This window comes from Salvelinus sp. IW2-2015, linkage group LG4q.1:29 (assembly GCF_002910315.2).
Source record: "Salvelinus sp. IW2-2015 linkage group LG4q.1:29, ASM291031v2, whole genome shotgun sequence".
Classification (NCBI taxonomy): Eukaryota; Metazoa; Chordata; class Actinopteri; order Salmoniformes; family Salmonidae; genus Salvelinus; species Salvelinus sp. IW2-2015.
The window spans coordinates 36497109-36522435 of NC_036842.1; the positions used below are offsets into that span (position 1 = coordinate 36497109).

General features: G+C 41.9%; 1 protein-coding gene across 6 annotated transcripts in view; it reads left to right on the forward strand.

Annotated features, from left to right (window-relative positions):
• The window catches only part of nrg1 (neuregulin 1), a 165705-nt gene that overhangs the window by 63130 nt on the left and 77248 nt on the right, over positions 1–25327 (forward strand). For 4 of the 6 annotated variants that reach the window (XM_023984616.1, XM_070442886.1, XM_023984615.1 and 1 more), the window contains exons 2-3: positions 19638–19815; positions 21568–21689. In XM_023984616.1, coding sequence (XP_023840384.1) covers positions 19638–19815; positions 21568–21689 — 300 coding nt within the window. Of the gene's footprint in view, positions 1–10648; positions 10904–19637; positions 19816–21567; positions 21690–25327 lie in introns of those variants that run through there. The other 2 variants (XM_070442887.1, XM_023984625.1) reach the window with 1 other exon arrangement.

The following is a 25327-nucleotide window of genomic DNA, read 5'->3' on the forward strand; positions in this document are numbered from 1 at the left end:
GAGGTCAGAGACCTGGCCGGGTGGTGCCAGAATAACAACCTATCCCTCAACGTAATCAAGACAAAGGAGATGATTGTGGACTACAGGAAAAGGAGTACCGAGCACACCCCCATTCTCATTGACGGGGCTGCAGTGGAGCAAGTTGAGAGCTTCAAATTCCTTGGTGTCCACATCAACAACAAACTAGAATGGTCCAAGCACACCAAGACAGTCGGGAAGATGGCACAACAAAGCCTATTCCCCCTCAGGAAAATAAAAATATTTGGCATGGGTCCTGCGATCCTCAAAAGGTTCTACAGCTGCAACATCAAGAGCATCCTGACTGGTTGCATTACTGCCTGGTACGGCAACTGCTCAGCCTCCGACCGCAAGGCACTATAGAGGGTAGTGTGTACGGCCCTGTACATCACCGGGGCCAAACTGCCTGCCATCCAGGACCTCTACACCAGGCGGTGTCAGAGGAAGGCCCTAAAAATTGTCAAAGACCCCAGCCACCCCAGTCATAGATTGTTCTCTCTGCTACCGCATGCCAAGCAGTACCGGAGCGCCACGTCTAGGACCCAAACGCTTCTCAACAGCTTTTACCCCCAAGCCATAAGACTCCTGAACAAGTAATCAAATGGCTACCCGTACTRTTGGCATTTGCATTTTCACTGTCTTTTTACTGTTGTTTTTATTTCTTTACTTATCTATTGTTCACCTAATACCTATTTTTTACTTTAAAATTGCACTGTCGGTTAGGCACTATAGATGGCTCTATAGTAAGCATTTCACTGTATTCGGAGAACGTGACAAATAAACTTTGATWTGATTTGTTTGAGAGAGGCTCAGTGGGGTTTGAAAATAGCTCCCATTGTGTTCAGTGCCGGTATTACCAAATATCCCGGGATGGCACAATGTCGATAGGAAGGTATGACAGTCTGAAAACCACCCAAGCTTAATGAACATATTTCAGATCCGTAGAGAGGGTATCTGGGGCCACCTCTATTGCACTCTCAGATGAAGTGAAGGACTGCAGTACTTGCATATGCAGTTGTCAAATTGCATCAGGATACATCAGGATGCATTCTGACAAGTCTGCACTAAAGCAGAGACTTGTTCTGTTGGTGAAGCCCATAAGGGCTTCTTATTGAAATTCCACATTCATTATTTAAAGTAGAGTTTAAGAGTGATTAATATATTGAACTTTAGTTTAATCCACTTGAACTATTTCTATCTTATAACTTTGTGTTTCAGTTGTCTTGTTTTCCCATTGGTTGTGTAAAAAAAAGATATCACAAAACATTTTTAGAATAGATTTTTTATAATATATGTGAACATTATAAGAGTAATTTTAAAGTGAACTGATGGTGTGTAGATATATATCTCTCCTTCAGGATGGCCCAGTCAGAGTTAGCAGGTTTTAATGAACCGGTTCCACAGCATAATAGATGGTGGTCAGAGGGGATTGTAGCTCTGCAGGTAGATGACACCCTGACAAAACAGAATGCTTGCTAAGTGTCAAATCAGAAAACAGCCAGTACTGTGGAATGATGTACCCTGGACCGAGATCTGTTTGTGCTGTTTTGTTTTTAGCCGTGACAATGACCCTAGGACTTGACAAGACAGCACAAACAGATTTGGGACCAGGCTATGGATGATGAGCCTTATTAGCAGATGAAAAGAAAACATTTCAATTGAAACAATATTATCCCACAAATTTGTTAGAATTTGTTGATCAGGTTGTGCATGTTCTAGATGTTTTTACAACTGCCGGCTATAACCGATTACAGTACTGCCGTCTAGCCTAGCACAGATTACAGTACTGCTGTCTAGGCTATAACCGATTACAGTACTGCCGTCTAGCCTTTGCAAAAGATTACAGTACTGCTGTCTAGGCTAGCACCGATTACAGTACTGCCGTCTAGCCTAGCACAGATTACAGTACTGCTGTCTAGGCTATAACCGATTACAGTACTGCCGTCTAGCCTTGCAAAGATTACAGTACTGCTGTCTAGGCTAGCACCGATTACAGTACTGCCGTCTAGCCTAGCACAGATTACAGTACTGCTGTCTAGGCTATAACCGATTACAGTACTGCCGTCTAGCCTTGCAAAGATTACAGTACTGCTGTCTAGGCTAGCACCGATTACAGTACTGCCGTCTAGCCTAGCACAGATTACAGTACTGCTGTCTAGGCTAGCACCGATTACAGTATCGCCGTCTAGCCTGGCAAAGATTACAGTACTGCTGTCTAGGCTAGCACCGATTACAGTACTGCCGTCTAGCCTAGCACAGATTACAGTACTGCTGTCTAAGGCTAGCACCGATTACAGTACTGCCGTCTAGCCTAGCACAGATTACAGTACTGCTGTCTAGGCTAGCACAGATTACAGTACTCCTGTCTAGGCTAGCACATATAACAGTACTACTGTCTAGGCTAGCACAGATTACAGTACTGCCATCTAGCCTACTCTTTTAGGAAAAAAGGTGCTATCTAGAAACTGAAACTTATGGCTGTCCCCATAAGAGAACTCTTTGATGAACCCTTTTTTTGTTCCAAGTAGAACCCTTTTGACAGAGGGTTCTACATGGAACCCAAAATAGTTCTGCCTGGAACCAAAAAGGGTTCTACCTGGAACCAAAAAGGTTTCTCCTATGGGGACAGCCGAAGAACCCTTTTGGAACCCTTTTCTAAGAGTGTAGCACAGATTACAGTACTGCTGTCTAGGCTAGCACAGATTACAGTACTGCTGTCTAGGCTAGCACAGATTACAGTACTGAAGGTGATGAAGAGTATGAACTAGCGGTGCTTTTACGTTTTTTAGGGACAAGACCACATACTGTACAGTAGGTGAAGAGCTGCATTTGAATAATCAAGGTATGAGGGCATTCTGTTCCCACAGAGACGATCCTTCTCTTTTAAAGACTCTCACAAACACTCAGAGAAATGATATGTAGAATATATTCCACACACCATATCTTTATTTAGCCAGGATATATCTTTATTTAGCCAGGATAGTCCACTCAGCGATATTGTCACGGTTTTCCAGTGTTTTCCACAGAACTGTGCTCTAGAACTATACTGAGACAATAGCTTTCCCCTGGTATAAAACGGCTGAGAAACACTTATAGTGAACATGGTTTGGATCCTTGCAGAGAGCTTCCAAAACATGCTGGCTAGTTTCAGTATATGGCTTGAGAATTAAACAGCCTGAGAATTTAAATGTGTTTGATATGCTGCAACGATGAAGTAACATTCCTAACATTAGCTGAGAAGACGTAATAAAATACTAATAAACAAGATGATTCACTTCAATAGCTATGGAGGTTGCTGACTCTGGCATGACTGTTGTTTCCCTGTTTACTTCCTTTATCTGTGAAATATGGGAACCCTTGACACAGACGCTCTCTAACTAAGCAAAAACAAACTGACGTCAAGAAATTGACGTCAATTTAGCAAAAATGAAATTGGTCATCACTATTTGGTCATCCTCCAGCAAGCAAGATTGTAACTTAGATGTAATTGTGCTATGAATGAGATATGAATCGTATAGTACAGTGAGTAGGTTCTATGCTGTATGTAAGAGATTTTAGAGAGGAAGAGAATGTGTATAATGCAGTATTGAAACAAGTGTGTCTACTGAGCTGCAAGTGGACCCCAGAAAACCTATATTTGACTGTCTTTGGGTTATCTGTGCAATCGTGAGGCATATTTACGGCCGGGACGCCTAGGGACATGCACGTATGTACATATATGCATTGTGACTGTGCATTAAAAATGCTAGGCTGGATATATGCAGCGAGGGCTTTTATGTGGTGGAATATTTTGTTGTTCGAGATATACCGTGTTTACTAAATAAACCCTAACAAACTTCCCTCTGGTACAGGCATCGGGAAAACACTTCATGACAAGAAGTACACACATCATCGCGAGACATCTGGATCATCCCGGCAAAAAAGAGTAGGAGTCTTTGATGATTCAGCTGTGCGCTCTTTTTCATTTAACTAAACGTTATAACACACTGAAGCATTAGTGCCGTGTTTAATGTTAGCCTCGTCACACTCATAATATTTACAATGAGATACTTTAATAGTAGTCTTTGTGCTGTTCTTTTTGGCCGGCAGAGCCTTTTATGGCGGTAAAAAACTTAGACTACAACACCTGTGAAGTCAGTCTATTGATTTTCAACTCCCACACGTTGTTCGAAAGAGCACTGACGAATTACCGAATCCAAGTCCAAGTTACACTGAAAACGTTGGTCTTTCTATGGTCGCAACCAAGTTGCAACCTAAAGTGCATCCTCCAAATGTGTTTATCTAATGTATGTCCACTCCACATGGGTTTCTGATTCAACCGTGATAATGCAATCCATTACAATGATCATCCCTCATTATCGTCACTATAAAGAGCATAGACCGTATACAATCTCATATTAACAAAGCCCAAGCAACCCCAGTCAGGCTATTTATTTATGTCATTATTAACCTCTTCTGAACTCTGAATGTCCACACACCAAAGATGCGTGTGCAGTGTGTGGACATTCAAATGAGACACGTGAACTGAACACGTGGAGATATGTGGAGATATGTGGTGTGGTGGCATAAGACTGTGTATGACTTCCCAGAGGAGCGACGCCGACCGCATCCATAAGAAACCAGGCTAGAAATCAAGAGAAATACTTTGATGGAAACCTGTCTGCTCATGTTCAAACAAGCTACAAGAAGTGAATAGAGAGAAGCCACTCCTAGCAACTAAGAAAAAAGGAGCAGACAAAAATGCAGTATGATTAACCCTTTCAGGTAAGAATAGCTAATCAAGAGATTTACTGTGGTTATGGCAACAGATCTTTTCATTATACAGCGTACTGTAGGTTGAATTTAGAAGACTTTTCAAGAATAAGTTCAGAATTGCCATTCCTGTCTAGGAACATGTTTGCATTAATTCACTGTCCTGAAGTAAGACACAACACATGCTGTGCTCAATGAATGAATGAATCAATCACATCTGAGGCACACTTATTTGTAGCGTTTGTTTTGATTGGCTTTCTGCGTGTAGGCGTCATGTTTACTCTGACGACACACACGGAAAGGCAACATTTCTGAGAAAAGGCACTTTGGAAATTTGAGGTCCACTTAAGTGCCTTGACCTCAGCACTATAAACTGTTTGGACAAAACAGCCGTCGTAGGTGAGGAAGACCCACCATGTACGCAGCTCGTTCAATCAACGTGTTTTGGAGATGACAGAAAAGAACAGCTCACTCAGTCCTTCACGACTCAATGCCTGGACTCCCTCCAGAATTTGATGCCACATAAAAAGAATGATGATTTAACCATTTAGGACAAAAAAGGCTTCTCACCCGTTTTTACCCCCAAGCCATAAGACTCCTGAACAGATAATCAAATGGCTACCCAGACTATTTGCATTGTGTGCCCCCCCCCAACCCCTCTTTTACGCTGCTGCTGCTCCCTGTTTATCATATATGCATAGTCACTTTATCTCTACATTCATGTAAATACTACCTCAATTGGCCCGACCAACCAGTTCTCCCGCACATTGGCTAACCGGGCTATCTGCATTGTGTCCCGCCACCCACCACCCGCCAACCCCTCTTTTACGCTACTGCTACTCTCTGTTCATCATATATGCATAGTCACTTAACCATATCTACATGTACATACTACCTCAATCAGCCTGACTAACCGGTGCCTGTATATACCCTCGCTACTTTTATAGCCTCGCTACTGTATATACCCTCGCTACTTTTATAGCCTCGCTACTGTATATAGCCTCGCTACTGTATATAGCCTCGCTACTGTTATTTTTCACCGTCTTTTTACTGTTGTTTTTATTTCTTTACCTACTTATTGTTCACTTAATACCTTTTTTTGCACTATTGGTTAGAGCCTGTAGGTAAGAATTTCACTGTAAGGTCTACACCTGTTGTATTTGGGGCACGTAACAAATAAACTTTGATTTGATTTGATTTGATGCATAGATAATAAGCTCACTATGAGTTCATAAGCGACTGTTTCTTCAAAGGCAATTATTAACATATGTTAACTACACCACACTGTATTTTGTATGCTCAGTTTGCCAGATTTTGAGCAACCTTTTGCCCCCTGCTTTAAAAGTCATAAATGTCAACTAGCATTTACATTAGAGTGTTGCAACCGAGGACAGACAATTTTTACGTTCTACACGCTTCAGCAGTCACAATAACAGTTGACCGGGGCAGCTCTAGCAGGGCAGAAATCTCACCAACTGACTTGTTGGAAAGGTGGCATCCTATGACGGTGGCACTGAGCTCTTCAGTAAGGCTATTCTACTGCCAATGTTTGTCTATGGAGATTACATGGCTGTGTGATCGATTTTATACAACTGCCAGCAACGGGTGTGGCTGAAATAGCCGAATCCACTAATTTGAAGGGGTGTCCACCAGTGGAGGCTGCTGAGGGGAGGACGGCTCATAATAATGGCTGGAGTGGAGTAAATGGAACCATGTGTTTGATGCCATTCCATTCACTCCGTTCCAGCCATTATTATGAGCCGTCCTCCCCTCAGCAGCCTCCACTGGTGTCCACGTACTCTTGTATATATTGTGTACGTCAACTAGCATTTACGTTATTTCATACACGTATACAATTGAATGTCAGCTACAAACAGCTGTCTAATTGTTCAAATGTAGGACAACATCACCACAATATGCCTGACAAATACTTGCTTTTTTCAGATGTCATTTTTTTATGGACATGGTAAAATTCATTAGATGTCAATGTTACAGCTATAGTAAAACCGTGCTAACAATGACAGGGAGTAAGACCACAGGCTTATTAAAACATTTTTAGAACTGCTGATAAAATTAATGGTTTCATTTATCTTCCAAGTCGATGATCTCAACAGTACACTATTACTAATAATACTGATACTTGATTTACCCATACCCAGTGTTTTCCATCTCAAACGTCACGTTCAACGCAATCTCTCCTGGATTTGTGTTTTTGTTATCAATTGAATTACAGCAGGTTGTGTCACATAGAATTTCCCCCACTCTCTGTTCACCTCTCCCTTACACCTCTCCCCTTCACCACCTCACTCCCTCTCTCTCTCGCTTCCTCTCTGAGGTGCTTGCAGTTCGTTCTCTCACGGCTCATTGTTGACACATGCAGTGGGGCCCTTGTCGCTGTCCACAAGGCCTCCACTGTGGTCCACTAGTCCCATACAACCAAGTGACTCCTTAGACTCCGGGTAATGTTCAGTAGGGCACACTGTAGCAAAACAATTTGCAACAAAAAAATGAAAATCTGTGTTCTTATTGGACATGTTCAGGTAGCTCATCCTCCCTTCAGTTTTCTCACTGCTGAACACGACCCAGGTACCCCTTCCTGCCTCTGACTCACTGCCTCTGACTCACTGAAGAGGAACGTTTAGATTGAAAAGGGAATCATCCCCTTCAACTTCTCCTGCATAATCTCCCATATTGACACGACCAAGCCATACCTGGGAGTGCTACATTTATTATTGAAACAGACCCATTCATCCAACACCCACACTGAGCCAAACTGAGCAGCGATCAAAGAAGACCTGTGCAGCATATTCAGCAACATGCTCCTGCTTGTCGGCACCAAAAGCATGTAAGGGGAGGCTATAGAATGACCAGTTGCCCGTGATTGTGTTCCTTCCAAATAGGATGTAACTGAGATTCTAGATGCTTAAAGTGGTAATTCAGTGTTACAGTTGTTTGGATTTCAGTGCTAGCTTCTTTGGATATTCCTGACCAGTTATGACAGAAGGTTAGTCTGGAGACTTTATGTCAGGTCAAGTAGAAGTAAGGAATTACTGTTCCCAAACGTTATTTTTGTATAAAGGACATTTTCTAAAGTACGAGTCATAAATCTTTATACTATTGTTCCAACAGGCCTTGTCTTGCTGTACTTGCAATGCTTCCTGCCAAAATACAGTAGGATTATGACTCAACAACTTGCACAACACAGTTCATTTTAACATTTTGGAATGTACTTAAATAATCCCATTCCGCATGACACTCTGCTACAGTGGAAGTATTCACACCCCTTGACTTTGTCCATTTTTTGTTGTGTTACAGCCTACACACAATACCCCATAATGTCAAAGTGGAATTAATTTGTTACCAATTAATAAAAAATAAAAAGCTGAAATATCTTGTGTCAATAAGTATTCAACACCTTTGTTATAGCAATCTTAAATAAGTTCAGGATAAAAAAAAGTCACATAATAAGTTAATTATACTTTGGATGGTTTATCAATACACCCAGTCACTACAAAGATACAGGTGTCCTTCCTAACTCAGTTTCTGGAGAGGAAGGAAACCGCTCAGGGATTTCACAATGAGGCCAATGGTGACTAAAACAATTACAGAGTTTAATAGCTGTGATAGGAGAAAACTGAGGATGGATCAACAACATTGTAGTTACTCCAGAATAATAACCTAAATGACAGAGTGAAAAATATTCCAAAACATGCATCCTGTTTGCAATAAGGCACTAAAGTAAAATGAAAATGAACAATGAACTTTGTGTCATGAATGCAAAGCGTTATATTTTGGGCAAATCCAACACAACACATCACTGAGTACCACTCTACATATTTTGAAGCATGGTGGTGGCTGCATCATGTTATGGGTATGCTTGTCATCGGCAAGGACTAAAGCGATTTTTAAGATAAAAAGAAACAGAATAAAGCTAAGGACAGGCAAAATCCTAGAGGAAAACCTGATTCTGTCTGCTTTCCAACAGATACTGGGAGACAAATTCACCTTTCAGCAGGACAATAACCCAACCCAAAACACAATTCCAAATATACATTGGAGTTGCTTACCAAGACGACATTGAATGTTTCTGAGTGGCCTAATTACAGTTTTGACTTAAATCGGCTTGAAAATCTATGGCAAGACTTGAAAATGGCTGTCTAGCAATGATCAGCAACCAACTTGACAGAGCTTGAATCATTTCTAAAATAATAATGTGCAAATATTGTACAATCCAGGTGTGCAAAGCTCTTAGAGACTTACCCAGAAAGACTCACAGCTGTAATCGCTGCCAAAGGTGACTCTAACATGTATTGACTCAGGGGTGTTAATACTTATGTAAATAAGATATTTCTGTATTTAATTTTCAATAAATGTGCAAACATTTCTAAAAACATGTTTTTACTTTGTCATTATGGGGTATTGTGTGTAGATGGGTGAGACATAAAAACATTTTGAATTCAAACTGTAAGATAACAAAATGTGGAATAAGTCAAGGGGTATGAATACTTTCTGAAGGCACTGTATATGGCCAATATTCACCCAGTTCCATCTCAAGATAGCAATTCGTATTGAATATGGACTGACACAAGCTATGGCAGTGTATTAAGGATAGTACTACAATCATAATGTAAGTGTGATCTGTAGGGTTTTTCTCTGTACACACATGTGGTTGAGTATGCTCCAGCAACCCCTAAGGAAACAAACTTAGGAGCACAATGACAAACATTTGGAGGATTAATTATAAGAATTGCCAGCAATGACAAAATATATTGTTAAAAAGCACAAGAAAACAGATTTWAAAAATGTAGATGTAGCCTACATTGGGCCTATATGAATCCTAGTTACTTTTGAAACTCATCTCCTGAAGAATCTCTCCCTTTCCTTTCCTTCTGTTCCACTAAATGTTATCATCGAGGTGATTTTTTTCTAGGGGCACTGGTGCTTCCAAATTAAAATTCCAGGTAGCACAGCAAAATATTTAGGAGCATATGCGACCTAGGTGGTAGCACTGTAGACCACCCAAAACCCACATAATGATATCCAACTATATATATTCCTTAACCTGTGGTTTAAGATCAGGAAACTGAAGTTATGGCAACCGACATGATATTGTCTAACTGTCTGGCCTTTCTACTTACTGATGCTGGGATAAACACTTTTAACAATATATAGAACTACAGTACGCTGGTATAATGAGTAGCCTAACTTTATCTGGGACCTAATGATTTGGTAGCTTCAGCTCAGTGGTTTTAAGTTGTGTAGAGTAGACAATCAGAGTTCAATGTCTGGTCTGTCAACTTGAAGTGGTTACTTCACGTCTATCAGCTGCTAGGGCTGTAGTGGGTCAAAGGGAGGTGAAATGTAGGGTATAATCACTATCTATCATGTGATTTGAAGGTTTAGTGTCTAGTGTGGTCTGTATAATGTACACTGTGTCAGGTGTGAGAAGCCATAATGCGACAGTGTCAGTGGTTGTCATATATCCAATGAAATGGAAAATTGTAGTTTGCTCTTAGGTTAGGCTATTGGTCAAATAATTGACAATATTACAGTATAACCTCTTTGACAATATAACCTCTGACAATATTACAGAATCATCCATGTTGAATATTATAGCCTTCTGCTAACATGTACAGATGACCAACATGTTTTAATTGTCAGAGGTGGACCTACTTACAAAGCAAATGTTTGAAAAGAAAACAACATGACAAGTTATGCTTTACATCTGGAACATGGCAGGTGTACTTCAGACTATGTAACCATTTGTAGGAGTGGAATATAGATGAATTCCTTCCCGAAATTATTTTCACTAGCGCATTCTAAATCATAAGGCGTTACTTAGCGTGTAGGCTGTATACGCTCCTCCCATCCAAGTTACCAAGATGCAGATGTAAACTTTCTTGCATACGAACTATTCCAGAGTTGACTGGAGTAACACTCACCGGAGAACTGCAGGCAGACGACACTTTGGAAAATACTTCGGCGTTAGTTTTATTCAAGGAATTGATTTACTACACAGAATAAGACATGTCTGACCAGAAACAAGGGAAAGAAAGGGAGAGAGGTGGAAATAAAAAGGGTACAGGTAATAAAAAAGATAAAAAGGAGAAACCAATGGACAACTCTCCACCAGGTAAGTTGTCATTACTTTGATTTCTTAATACGAAATAATTTATTAGCAAAAGTAGACCAACGGGAAGTTATGGCTATTATGTAACGTTATCTATTCCAAGCCGGTATTTCTGAAGTCGAAAGTCGAGGTGAGCGGTACAGGTGTTTGAGTGAGTGACGGTAACTCAAGGCCACGAGCCTACTTTCAGCTCATGACTCACATTTGAACTATTCTATTACGTCTAATTGAAACAAATKTGTACATTATTCGAATATATAAATGATTTGCCTTGACTAAATGTACCTAGAGTAAGTTTGGTTGGATACAATTGTTGTTCCTTTCATAACCAGTTTAAGCCGAAAACATTGTCTTCTTGGCGCACGTGAGACGCAATTTAGTGAAACTTTAGCAAAACTTCTCAGTTAATTATTTAATTGCATTGATTTTAATCAAGTTAAAGATTTTTTGGGGGCATTGCAATGTACGTATTGAAAACTTGAATAGGAAAGTAGGCGCCCAGTAAGACTCGTTTATATCACAGACCTGTGATTTGACAGGTGCAACCCATTTTAAATTCCTGATATACCTGATAAACTGTAGTTCCAAGTCAAAATGCATATCATTGATGCAAAGAAGTGGCTTCTATCCATGGCTTTCTTTAACTGTCAGCCGTGGGAGTTCAATTTCTCATAATTGCAATATCTAGATCAGATCATTGTTTAATACGGGGAACTTTCATGGCTAACAAAAACGAGTGGAAATATCTTGGCTTTGACACAATCTTACGCAGCTTTGATCCATATTGTTATGTTTCCTGCTTGTGGCAGTGTCCATTTGTTGGCTGATGTGGAGTAATTTGTGGGTCTTGGGGGAACTTCCTATTTGACAGGTGTTGGGTTCAGTTATAGCCAAACCTATGCTGCTTCTATTGATAGTTTTATTTGTACAGATTCATAGATCTTTTGTCAACATGATGCTAAATTGAGTGCATTGGATTTGACACGCCAGACTAAAATCTGTGTCCATATTGATAGATGGCCTAACTGTGTTTTTTTGCGAGTGAATATGAGAGTGAATATTGCACATTGTCAAAGCAGATTCCACAGTACCAGTCAAATGTTTGGACACACCAACTCATTCAAGGGTTTTTCTTTATTTGTACTATTTTCTACATTGTAGAATAATAGTAGAATAATAGTAATAATAGTGAAGACATCAAAACTATGAAATAACACACATGGAATCATGTATTAACCAAAAAAGTGTTAAACAAATCAAAATGTTTTATATTTGAGATTCTTCAAAGTAGTCACCCTTTGCCTTGACAGCTTTGCACAGTCTTGGCATTCTCTCAACCAGCTTCATGAGAAATGTTGTGTATCAATCATGTTCTAACTGTATAGTAAAGTATTGTCCTGTGATAAACATGCACAGAAGTCTGAACGTACAGGTATAGAGAGGCATAGTGCAAAGCATTGTTTGCTTGAGGCCTTTGACAATGCATTGTTCAATTTCATTTAAATTCAATACACCTTTTGAATTTTTCCTGGCCAAATTACAGCATAGAGAGAATTCTGGCCAATGTGTTCATCACTGCAGTAAAATACAGGAATGCCTTCAGTAGTCCAATGGCCACCTCATTCCTGTACTGAACAGCGACGCATCATCATTACTGACAGCGGTTCATCAAACACATCCCTAGCAAAACTCTTCTGTTTGAAAATGGTGTAAATATGCTGCATTGTCAGATTTTTTAAAATAAATTTGCACACAAAAATACTTTGAAATGATTGACAATKACAGTGGGGTTTGGGACCATCTTACTGTATGGTCTCTCTCCTCTCTACCAGAATTACTTTGAACACAAATAACATCTGCCATATCTTTTTATGAGATGATAGAGAATTAGACCAAACGAGGGTGAAAACTCTGACGTAACCAAGCCAGTCACAATAGTCTTGGGTCTGCTGGTCAAGAAGCCTGGCGATGTCTGGACCGCTCAACTCTTGTCTGGAACACAGTATTAGATCATGGAATTCCTCCCTTGCTGGGGTACCATGGCTTGGAATGTTGACTGATCCGTGTAAATTTGCGGTTTGAAAAACGCGGAGGAGTTCCCCCAAAGGGAGCTCCTCCATGACATGGGGAAACAGCTGAAAAGGCTGGCCCGGTCTTAGCGGTGTCCCAACCCTGAGCAAACAAAGAGCTGGGCATAAATTAAGTTATCCCCCTTGCAGTTGTGCTCCCTCTATGCACTTTTATAGCCACAAGGTTAATTTCCAGACAAAATATGAATGGAAAATGGCTCTTTAATGAACTCTGTTCATGTTGTTTGGCTTGGTGCTGGTTTCTGATATTTTGGTGCTGGTGTCTGATATTTTAGTGCTGTAATGTGTCATTGACAACAATATGAACGTAGATGTTCTCGTGACATTTATTTTACAGGACAGATGATCGCATCTTTCTCCTACAAAAAAATCTTTCTTTCTAGCTAGGTTTCCATGAAATTGGCAACAGACTTTCATACAAATATTCAAAAATCTGCATAACATCAATATTCCTCACCAGAGATGTTTCCATCAAATTGATAACTGTGCATGATGACATAGTGCACATAAAAATACATTTTGCATTAAATTCCAATCTACCGAAATATAAAAAATATATTTAAAAAAATACAATATATATTATATTTATATATTATATATAAAGAAAGAAAGTTTTTAAATGGGTTTCCATCGCATTTTCAACTCTACTGATGGTTTTCTCACAACAAAATAGTGCGTTATGTTGCCAGTGTTCCCACTCTGGTCTTGGGCACATGTGCTCTAGCCAACAGCTGGCAGATAGTATGGGTATAGCCTACATGATGACATTATTATGGACAAAACGGCAGCCAAGTATCATGTCACCAGAATAAGAAGTCGATATTTATTAGAAAGAGGCATCATGCTGATCAGGTCGCCTGGCRGTTAAGAGCGTTGGGCCAGCAACCGAAAGGTCGCTGTTTTGAATCCGTGAGCCGCCAAGGTAGGAAAATCTGTCATTCTGCCCTTGAGCAAGGTAGTTAACCCCCAACAACAACTGCTCACCGGGCGCCAATGATGTGGACGTCGATTTAAGGCAGCCCCCCGCACCTCTCTGATTCAGAGGGGGTTGGGTTAAATGCGGAAGACACATTTCATTTGTGCAACTGACTAGGTATCCCCTTTCCCTTTCACCACCCTGTGAAGTTCACAACTTATTTAATCYGTAGCCCAATAAACTGCTCGTTTTCCAGACAACGAGTCGTAGTGGGAGGACCACATAACATTTCTCGCATAATACATTTTACAGACACAAAAAAACTCCCACCTTGTGTATTTCGTTTTTACATTTAAAAAACAACAACATTTGGACAGTTTACTTACAAATGTTCTGTTTAAATCAGGCCTCTCATGCCTTTTTGTATCCAACATGTAAAATATCTTATTTGTCCACTGTCTGCATTGTGACCAGTTTAGCTGGTCAAATCAAAGTTTATTTGTCACGTGCCCCGAATACAACAGGTGTAATCCTTACAGTGAAATGCTTACTTACAGGCTCTAACCAAAAAGGTATTAGGTGAATAATAGGTAAGTAAAGAAATAAAACAACAGTAAAAAGACAGTGAAAAATAACAGTAGCGAGGCTATATACAGTAGCGAGGCTATAAAAGTTGGGAGGCTACATACAGACACCGGTTAGTCAGGCTGATTGAGGTAGTATGTACARTAATGTATAGTTAAAGTGACTATGCATATATGATGAACAGAGTGTAGCAGCAGTGTAAAAGAGTGGTTGGTTGGGGGGGTGGCACACAATGCAAATAGTCCAGGTAGCCATTTGACTACCTGTTCAGGAGTCTTATGGCTTGGGGGTAAAAACTGTTGAGAAGCCTTTTTGTCCTAGACTTGGCACTCCGGTACCGCTTGTCATGCGGTAGTAGAGAGATCAGTCTATGACTGCGGTGGCTGGGGTCTTTGACAGTTTTTAGGGCCTTCCTCTGACACCGCCTGGTGTAGAGGTCCTGGATGGCAGACAGCTTAGCCCCAGTGATTACTGGGCCGTACGCACTACCCTCTATAGTGCCTTGCGGTTGGAGGCCAAACAATTGCCGTACCAGGCAGTGATGCAACCAATCAGGATGCTCTCGGTGCCTCGCCGTATATGCAAATTGTTTGACAGATTCTTTCAAAATATTATTTATTTATTTTTGGGGTAACAATTAATGATACCATAAGTCAATGATGCTAACTGTCAATGATTTGAGGCTGGTATAATGATAATTGAAATGATTTGACCATGCAGGTCTGTTTACACTTGATTCATATCCAGACAAAATGTGTGCCTGGCTTTACTTTACTGACTTTATTGTCCCCATGGGGAAATTTAGTTGCAGTGTCATCAAATACACTAAAAACAAATTGACAATACAAAGTTAATAAATTACAGACAGTATATACCGATGAAAGAAGACCAGACTGCTGGCCTCACTGGTTGGATAGGAACTGTTTACAAGGGATATCACACCTTACACAAATGATTGTCTAGTTCTGTTTAGTTCTAACTACCTCACAATCAGATCACAATGTGTCACTTTCTTTTAAATTGTCTACACCTGTCTAAACATGTTTGCACAGTGTGGACAAGATCAGGACAAAGGGTGCATGTTAGCACCAGGTATAAATTATACCTTTTTATCTAACTAGGCAAGTCAGTTAAGAACAAATTCTTATTTACAATGACGGCCTACCCCGGCCAAACCCTCCTCTAACCCGGACGACGCTGGGCCAATTGTGCACCGCCCGATTACTGCCGGTTGTGATACACCTCTTGCACTGAGATGCAGTGCCTTAGACCGCTGCGCCACTCGGGAGCTCTTATGGCTCATTTTATTAGTTGTATGACTGTTGCTTGTTAATCGACTCTCCTGAAATGAGTGTAACAGTGTGCTAACAGTTATAGAAATGTAGGCTAAAGTGTTAGCCTACTGACCCCTCTCCCTAGTCCAGTCATGACTCATAGCAGTGCCTCTATTGGTCACAGGAAGCACCATTAAGAGGATTTGGCTGAAACGAGAAGCACTCAAATATGCGACTAAGTGTATGGTATTGTTTTGTCTGAAGTGATATTTTCTTTCAGTAATGTGCTGTATTCCAGGTATTTTTGTCAGCCTCTTCCTCGTCAGTATCTCCTTCGATGCCTGTCTATTTTCACAGGCGTAACATCATGAGAATGTTAAAGTCCACTTTCATAAAAATAAAAAAAATCTGTGAGAACAGAGCTTTTATCTAAGCATTTCAACAATTGGGAATGTTGAGAAAGTTAGTGTCAACACCTTGACACGAAAGGGCTCATGTTTCTTGTTTTGCACGAAGGCTAGAATTACTTTTTCTCCATTACTCAATGAATTCCGTCTATTTTCTTATCAGATTAAATATTTTCTTTTAAAGGAAAAGTTCCGGTTTGGGTTGGGCTCCTGCTCTCAGAAAATGATCATTAGGCAAGTGAAAGTATAGCTGCTCTGACGAAGGGAGTTTCCCTTTGCAAACAGAAGGGCATGAATGAACACACACATGCCCTTTTGTGCCCCACTGATTTAGGTGGGAAACCCTTGTGTGATTCCCTTTAAGCTTTGCCCGGTTCAGGTGCTGTGAGCTCTGTTGAGGTTGAGCAACAGTTGTGTAATAATGACAGACCTGCCCAAAAATGAATGGGGTTTAAGTTTAACCCAGCCCAGAGAGATTGCAGCGTGTCTGGGTCCAGCGTCTCCAGAGAGCTCTCGTAACGTACCTGTGTCAATTATCTGTTCCTTCAAAGAACACCTGGAGTTTGTAACCATGGAGATAAGATCCAGTCAAGCATTTGGATTGAGCCTTTAGCTGTCTAATATGAATTTACATTGATGCACATATTTTTGTAAAATGTCAACTTCTTGCAAGTTAAGTGTCTTGAACAGTAAACTAGCATCCTCAACTATGCAAGAGGAACTTTATTTTACACGTTGACTTGTTCAAAATGGTTAAAATAGATTGGTTGATAAAACCGGATTGTTTTCACCCGGTAAAATCTGTCCTGTTTTTATATTTGACGAGGTTGACTCACTTCTTACACCATGTTATGATCTTAGTCAGATATAACTGTACTGCGCAGCAGAGCACGAACAAATGTCTCAGCTTCAAAATGTTAGTGTTCAATTTAGTGATACCCAAACCCTGACCTACAGTTGAAGTCGGAAGTTTACATACACCTTAGCCAAATACATTTAAACTCAGTTTTTCACAATTCCTGACATTTAATCCTAGTAAAAATCCTCTGTCTTAGGTCAGTTAGGATCACCACTTTATTTTAAGAATGTGAAATGTCAGAATAATAGTAGAGAGAATGATTTAGTTCAGCTTTTATTTMTTTTATCGCATTCCCAGTGGGTCAGAAGTTTACATACACTCACTTATTATTTGGTAGCATTGCCTTTTAAATTGTTTAACTTGGGTCAAATGTTTTGGGTAGCCTTCCCACAATAAGTTGGGTGAATTTTGGCCCATTCCTCCTGACAGGGCTGGTTTAACTGAGTCAGGTTTGTAGGCCTCCTTGCTCGCACACGCTTTTTCAGTTCTGCCTACAGATTTTCTATAGGATTGAGGTCAGGGCTTTGTGATGCCACTCCAATACCTTGACTTTGTTGTCCTTAAGCCATGTCTTGAGATGTTGCTTCAATATATCCACATAGTTTTCTACCTCATGATGCCATATATTTTGTGAAGTGCACCAGTCCCTCCTGCAGCAAAGCACCCCCACAACATGATGCTGCCACCCCTGTGCTTCACAGTTGGGATGGTGTTCTTCGGCTTGCAACATCCCCCTTTTTCCTCCAAACATAACGATGATCATTATGCCCAAATAGTTCTATTTTTGTTTCATCAGACCAGAGGACATTTCTCCAAAAAGTACAATCTTTGTCCCCATGTGCAGTTGCAAACCGTAGTCTGCCTTTTTATGGCGGTTTTGAGCAGTGGCTTCTTCCTTGCTGAGCGGCCTTTCAGGTGATGTCAATATAGGACTCGTTTTACTGTGGATATAGATACTTTTGTACCTGTTTCTCCAGCATCTTCACAAGGTCCTTTGCTGTTGTCTCTGGAATTGATTTGCACTTTTTGCACCAAAGCACATTCATCTCCTTCCTAAGCGGTATGACGGCTGCTGGATCCCATGGTGTTTATACTTGCGTACTATTGTTTGTACAGATGAACGTGGTACATTCAGGCGTTTGGAAATTGCTTCCCAAGGATGAACCAGACTTGTGGAGGTCTACAATATTTTTTCTGAGGTCTTGGCTGATTTCTTTTGATTTTCCTATGATGTCAAGCAAAGAGGCACTGAGTTTGAAGGTAGGCTTTGAAATACATCCACAGGTACACCTCCAATTGACTCAAATGATGTCAGTTAGCCTATCAGAAGCTTCTAAAGCCATGACATAATTTTCTGGAATTTTCCAAGCTGTTTAAAGGCACAGTCAACATAGTGTATGTAAACTTCTGACCCACTGGAATTGTGATACAGTGTTAAGTTAAATAATCTGTCTGTAAACAAACAATTGTTGGAAAAATTACTTGTGTCACGCACGAAGAGGATGTTCTAACCGACTTGCCAAACTATAGTTTGTTAACAAGAAATTTGTGGAGTGGTTGAAAAATGAGTTTTAATGACTCCAACTTAAGTGTATGTAAACTTCCGACTTCAACTGTAGTTATTGCTGAAACAACAGGCCCTACCCCGATGTATAATGATAGGCTAGGGTCATGTAGCAGAGCTCTAGCACACGGTGCAAGTTCATTCTCAACAATGCTGCATAAAATAATAATAATAATAGAAAGGAATTATGAATTCCTAGATGAGTAGAAGTTTTGAGTCAGTCGAGGCACTAACTGCCAGTCATTGGGTGGCGAGTCATCTTTCCTTGCATTAGCCTAATTCCTTAGTAATTACTTTCTTCGACAGCTGCACTGACGAATCATTACTCAGATACAAGTTCTGGTGTCCCATTTCACATAGTTTTCTTTGAATAAGCATTGTTGGGATTTTTCTGCTGCTGCTTCATTAATGAATGAATACTGTTGGTGAATGGCGGTAAACAGAACAGTGGGTTGGCAGGTTATTCCAGATGAATACCCTTCCTCATGATGGAGTGGTGGTCTGCTGCTCCTGTTGTTGAATACCTTGGGATTGTGACAATCCACTAATTCCTTCCTTCCTTGACAGGCCCAAACATTGATTTCCAAATATCCTACTAACAAGTGATGTCTCGTACTGCACATGGACTAGGCCTAATTTTCAGTAATCACCATTTGTACAGTAATCACATTTTTGTTTGAGGATTAAAGTGGTTGTACAGAATGTTTGCCTCTGGGGGTGCTCTTGAGCTTAAATGGGTCCTTATAGTCCCCCCATCTACCCAGGGAGGTTACTACACCCCTCCAATGACAATAACAAGTGAAATCCAGTGGTAGGCTGCCCATCAATGTGTATATTTTTGCTATTTTGAAAATCTTTCTTACATTTTTCCACTGCTACTACGGTGCCGTTAGTGAAGTGAACCTGTTTTTTGTAATGTTTTTTTTTTTTTTTAAGGAGAACGGTGCAACCCATTCTGCCTCACTCAGACAGGAAGTGAACCTGTTTCGACCTGCTGTACTAACTGCTGTTGTATGATTGTTGACCTGGTTCTGTGTTGCAGCTGAGCCCAAGCTGAAGGAGATGAAGAGTGTGGAGGTCGTGGAGGGGATGAAGACATTCTTGAAGTGCGAGCTCGGAGCGGGGAACCCATCCCCCAAATTCAAGTGGTACAAGGAGGGGGTCGATTTCGCCACCATCAAGAACCAGCTCAAAGGCACCAAGTTAAAAAGAAAGAAAGAGTAAGTACCTCTTCGTCAATTCGTTATAAGTTTTGAGTTCTTAATAGGTTTATAATACTTATACCCTGTCCTTCAAAATTGTAAATGTATCTGATTAGAAGCTGTTTATTTGTGACATATGCAGAATCTGGCTGACAGTTGCAGCGAGGAATGATTCGTGACTTGGTAGCTTTTGGTTCTCGCTGAGGTGGCGTGAGTGTTATTTACACCCACCCCCACAGCCACCTCTAGTCTCCTCTGTCTAGCCTCTGGTGGTATCTGACGGGCGCTCGACACCTGCCCCGTCACCTCTCTGCCATATCAAATTGTATTAGTAACACGCGCCGAATACAATACACCTTACAGTGAAATTCTTACTTACGAGCCCCTAACCGACWATGCAGTTAAAAAAAATTCGGATAAGAATAATAAATAAAAGTAACAAGTAATTAAAGAGCAGCAGTAAAATGACAATAGCAAGACTATATACAGGGGGGGTACCGATACAGAGTCAATGTGCGGGGGCACCGGTTATTTGAGGTAGTATGTACATGTAGGTAGAGTTATTAAAGTGATAGATGCATAGATGATAACAGAGATTAGCAGTGGTGTAAATGAAGGGGGGGGGGGCAATGCAAATAGTCTGGGTAACTATTTGATTAGGTGTTCAGGAGTCTTATGGCTTGGGGGTAGAAGCTATTTAGAAGTCTCTTGGACCTAGACTTGGCGTTCCGGTGCCGCTTTCCGTGCGGTGGCAGAGAGAACAGTCTATGACTAGGGTGGCTGGAGTCTTTGACAATTTTTAAGGCCTTCCTCTGACACCGCCTGGTATAGAGGTCCTGAATGGCGGGAAGCTTGACCCCAGTAATGTACTGGGCCGTACGCACTACCATCTGTAGTGCCTTGCGGGTGGAGGCCAAGCAGTTGCCATACCAGGCAGTGATGCAACCAATCAGGATGCTCTTGATGGTGCAGCTGTATAACCTTTTGAGGATCTGAGGACCCATGCCAAATCTTTTCAGTCTCCTGAGGAGGAATATGTTTTGTCGTGCCATATTCACGACTGTCTTGGTGTGCTTGGACCTTGTTAGTTTGTTAGTGATGTGTACACCAAGGAACTTGAAGCTCTCCCTCCACTGCAGCCCCGTTGATGAGAATGGGGGCGTGCTCGGTCCTCTTTTTCCTGTAGTCCACAAGCATCTCCTCTGTCTTGATCATGTTGAGGGAGAGGTTGTTGTCCTGGCACCACACGGCCAGGTCTCAGCCTATAGTGGGGAGGTCAGTCTCGTCGTTGTCTGTGATCAGGCCTACCACTGTTGTGTCATATGCTTGTTTAGAAGATGAGAGGCTCATATAATTCCATCACAAAAGGGCCCATATTCATAAAGCCTCTCAGAGTAGGAGTGCTGATCTAGGATCAGGTCCCATCTGTCCTCATAATCATATTCATTATGATCTAAAATGCTAAACTGATCCTAGATCATCACTTCTACTCTGAGAGGCTTTTAAGAATACAGACCCTGGTCAAGTCCATTGAATCCTAAATAGTGTCATTTTTCATTTGGAATTAACAAGACCCAGCGTTAATACTAAATGGAGAATAACTCCATAGTTCCCAAGTATCAACACATTAAACCCAGGAATGGTTTCAAATCATCTGTTTTTAAGTGTCGTGCTCAGGCCTCTATTTACTGAAATATACAGTAGATGGAGTACTCTGGTCATGCTCATTGAAACAACATGTTTCATCCCAAATGTGTCTGTCTCCTACAGAGGGAAAGTCTCCGAGCTCCACTTCAAGAAAACCACTGATGCACACGCTGGCTCCTACACATGCGAAGCCATCAACAACCTGGGAAAAACCAGCACCGTTGGTAACGTGACGCTCCTCCGCGGTAAGACCATTCATAAACAATGTTTAACCTTAAGTTGACATGATTGCTTCATGACGGCTAATTGCAGAGGTAGTATGCGAAAATGTGCGTGTTGTGTTCATGGGGGATTTGTGACTGAATTAGTAGCATTGAGGTGTCCCTCAGGGCCAGACTGGAGATGATGTGGAGGTTAGGGTCCTCTAGGTGGGGGAGCTAGGGGTCCTTTAGGTGGGGGGGGCTAGGGGTCCTCTAGGTGGGGGGGCTAGGGGTCCTCTAGGGTGGGGGGCTAGGGGTCCTCTAGGTGGGGGGGCTAGGGGTCCTCTAGGTGGTGCTAGGGGCCTCAGTTGGGGGGGTAGGGGTCCTCTAGGTGGGGGGGGGGCGGGGGCTACGGGTCCTCTAGGTGGGGGGCTAGGGGTCCTCTAGTGTGGGTGCTAGGGGCCCTCAGTGGGGGGGATAGGGGTCCTCTAGGTGGGGGGGCGGTAGGGGTCCTCTAGGTTGGGGGGGGCTAGGGTCCTTTAGGTGGGGGGGGGCTAGGGGTCCTTTAGGTGGGGAGGGCTAGGGGTCCTTTAGGTGGGGAGGGCTAGGGTTCCTTTGGTGGGGAGGGCTAGGGGTCCTTTAAGTGGAGGGACGCTAGGGGTCCTTTTAGGTGGGGCGGGCTAGGGGTCCTTTAGGTGGGGAGGGTTACGGGGGTCCTTTAGGTGGGGGGGGGGCTAGGGGTCCTTTAGGTGGGGTGGGCTAGGGGCCCTCTCATCATAGAGCCACACATCAGAGGGTTCTGACCTGACACTGGGTTTCTCTGAGGGAGAGCGAGCTCTTCACCTTGTGGTCGTCCATGCTCCTCACTGGCATTTTAGTCAATAGGGGGCAGCTGGCATTTCTAACCTGCCGTTTCAGCTTAGTGGTACAACAGACCATTTTCCATGACACAACCCTTACCAATCCAAGCTAAAAGGGCCTTTATTGTAAGCTGTTCACAATTTTCAACACCACAGGTAAGTCTGAACATTTTAAGAGTTTGATTTTAAAACACGTTTTACAAGTTGTGGTATACATATTGCAGCATGTTGTAAATGTTGAAGTCGTCACAAGATGTGGAAATACAGGTATAAACGGTGACGGTGTAACTTGCCCAAAGTGCGTACAGTCTGTTCTGCGCTAGAGCAACTACTCCTTATGTGCTCCGCCTTTTTCTCGCCCGCCGGTTTGCCAGTCTTGCCAAAAAACACTGACGTTAATCAACTTCTGACTGATAGAGGAAAAAAATCCCGGGGCCATTAATATCGCAGACAGGTAAATGCTCGATGCCTCCAAGTCTGATCCTCTCCACTCACACACCATTTTGCGACATTGCAAGAGTGATCAGTATGCGGGCAGTTTAAAGCGGCCACTTAATCACTTCTTTCAATTAGCCAGTAGTACTTCTCTGAACGGCTGCCAATGGAGAGAAAAGAGCCATGTCAGCCACCTCGTGACTGAGGAGTTAGCCCAGCAGAGACAAGCGGTGGGAGCCCCTGGAAGCCATCTATGCTAATCACAGCTAGTTAGCCCTGTTCAATGTGGATGGCTCGGAGAATGAATCAGTCACTCATTGTGTCTTTTGTWTTCTGTTGCTGGCATTGGCAGATGATATGATATAACCCTGGTCTGCAGTATCTTGTCTCATTCTCTAATCACATTGGGCCTACTGACACACACAGACAGATCTGATTGGGTGGCTAAGGTTAGCAACACATGAGCACATCTGATATGAGAACATACTGGGTTATCAGCTTTGACATGCTTCCTGTCTGTTGGCCTCCTTGTTGTACATAACCAAGTTCTTGTCTGTGCCACAGTTTCTGCTTTAGCTGTACTCTGGTGAATTGGGTTAACTCTGCATGCAGATGAATTCCTGGGGSGATTTTTATTCATGTAATGTCTCCATTTGCTGCTTCCTATTTATTAGTCGCACAATGGTGACTTGAAATAACGGTCTGTCCAGTCTTTCTCACATAAAGTCTCTCAGGCTAGGGTACAACAGAGAAATAATTAGTATACTTCAGTTTTTGCTGGGTATAACTCAGTTTTGCAGTGTAATGTGAAGGATTTTAACCTAATCACCTTCAAGTCTGAAGACGTTTGTACCCACCTACCCAGTGGGAAAAAGTGGTTGTGATGACATTTTCAACCACTTTTTGCCCACTAGGTATTTGGCAGGGGTTGGTAGTGGTGGCCTGAGGAACCCTGATCTAATGGAATGCGGATTGAAACTCCTTTACAGACTYCCTATGAAAAATGAATGGATGTACTAAAAATTCTCGCAGTACATGTTTTGTTGCGGCACTAGCAAGGCCCTTTCCTAAACCAGCATGTCCCTGCTCCTCCGTCCGCCCGTCCGGCATCTATTTACAGTGATTAGCTGGTTGCTTTCAGCTAGCTCATTTTGATGCTAATTAGGTTTTGGGGGCTAACGTTTGCGGTCGAGCAGTTTGATATTACTAACGTGTATTTGCAGTGTTATTCTATTCTCTGGGCAAAATGTGTGATTGACCTACTGTAATAGAAATCCTCTGAAATCCTCAATGTTTCCTCTAAGCTCTACAAGGTTGTGTGACTTGGTCTYTGGCTTCTCTACCTAGCTAAATATTAGGCTCTTACCTTAAACCTATCATGAGATACATTTTGATTGTCATAGTTACATGGTTAGCAACTCATTATCATACCAGCGTGCTCTGTGTGGCTACTACAATGTACAGTAGGAACAAGATGCAGGCAGGAACTGTATACAGTATGTAAATAAGCAAGGTAAAGGGAAGGACTTCATGGTGCATCAGGAATGTCTCTTTGTACAGTGTGTTTATTCATTACATTTGTTTTGCATGGACTATTATTAACTCACCTTGACTGTATTGTTACCTCAACACTTCCATTTTGGAGCCAGTTCTCTCTGGTTTCAAGGAGTCCTACTGTTTTGCGAGGGCATTTTTGGCACCATGAGTGATGATCTCCATACTGTGCAGTGTGGTAATGGAATTGCCTACTGAGAGGGTATACAGGGGCCAGATTCCCAAGGGTAACAATCGTGACTGTGGATAACCTTGACATGCACAGACAGATGCACCCCGTGTGTGCCCGTGGTAATCCCAGACTGTTTCCTTTATTACAAGGGTACACAATAACAGCAAGAACAAATGTCAGATGATGTCTTAAACAAGATTAAAAAGCCAGTCGACTAGAATCCCTGGATTGGATCTCAGCCAGAGCTGCCATTTTGTCCTTTGTGTCATCTCCCTTCAATGAATAAACATTGGCATATATTCTCCCCATTAGTTCATAATGATTATACAGGCCTTGGTTCGACACGCCATTGATTTGGGTGCTTATGTCTGCATAGTTTCCCCTCAAGTTTCACCATTTAACTAGCCCTTTTCTTACAACTTGAAAGCTCAGGCCATCACTAGCCCATCCCCGGTCACCCTCCTCTGCGTTAGCAGGGGCTTTTCATTTGTTTACCTTTCTAAAGGAAGTAATTTCTCAGTGTTTCCAGGGACATAATGACCCTCATTAGCCAATTGTAGTGGGAAATTGATGAAGCTTGATCAGAGACGGCGTAGCATTGGAAGGTCACACAGAACGTGAAAAGCATGTTGGTCTCCTCCTCAAATAGTTTGAATATTTTA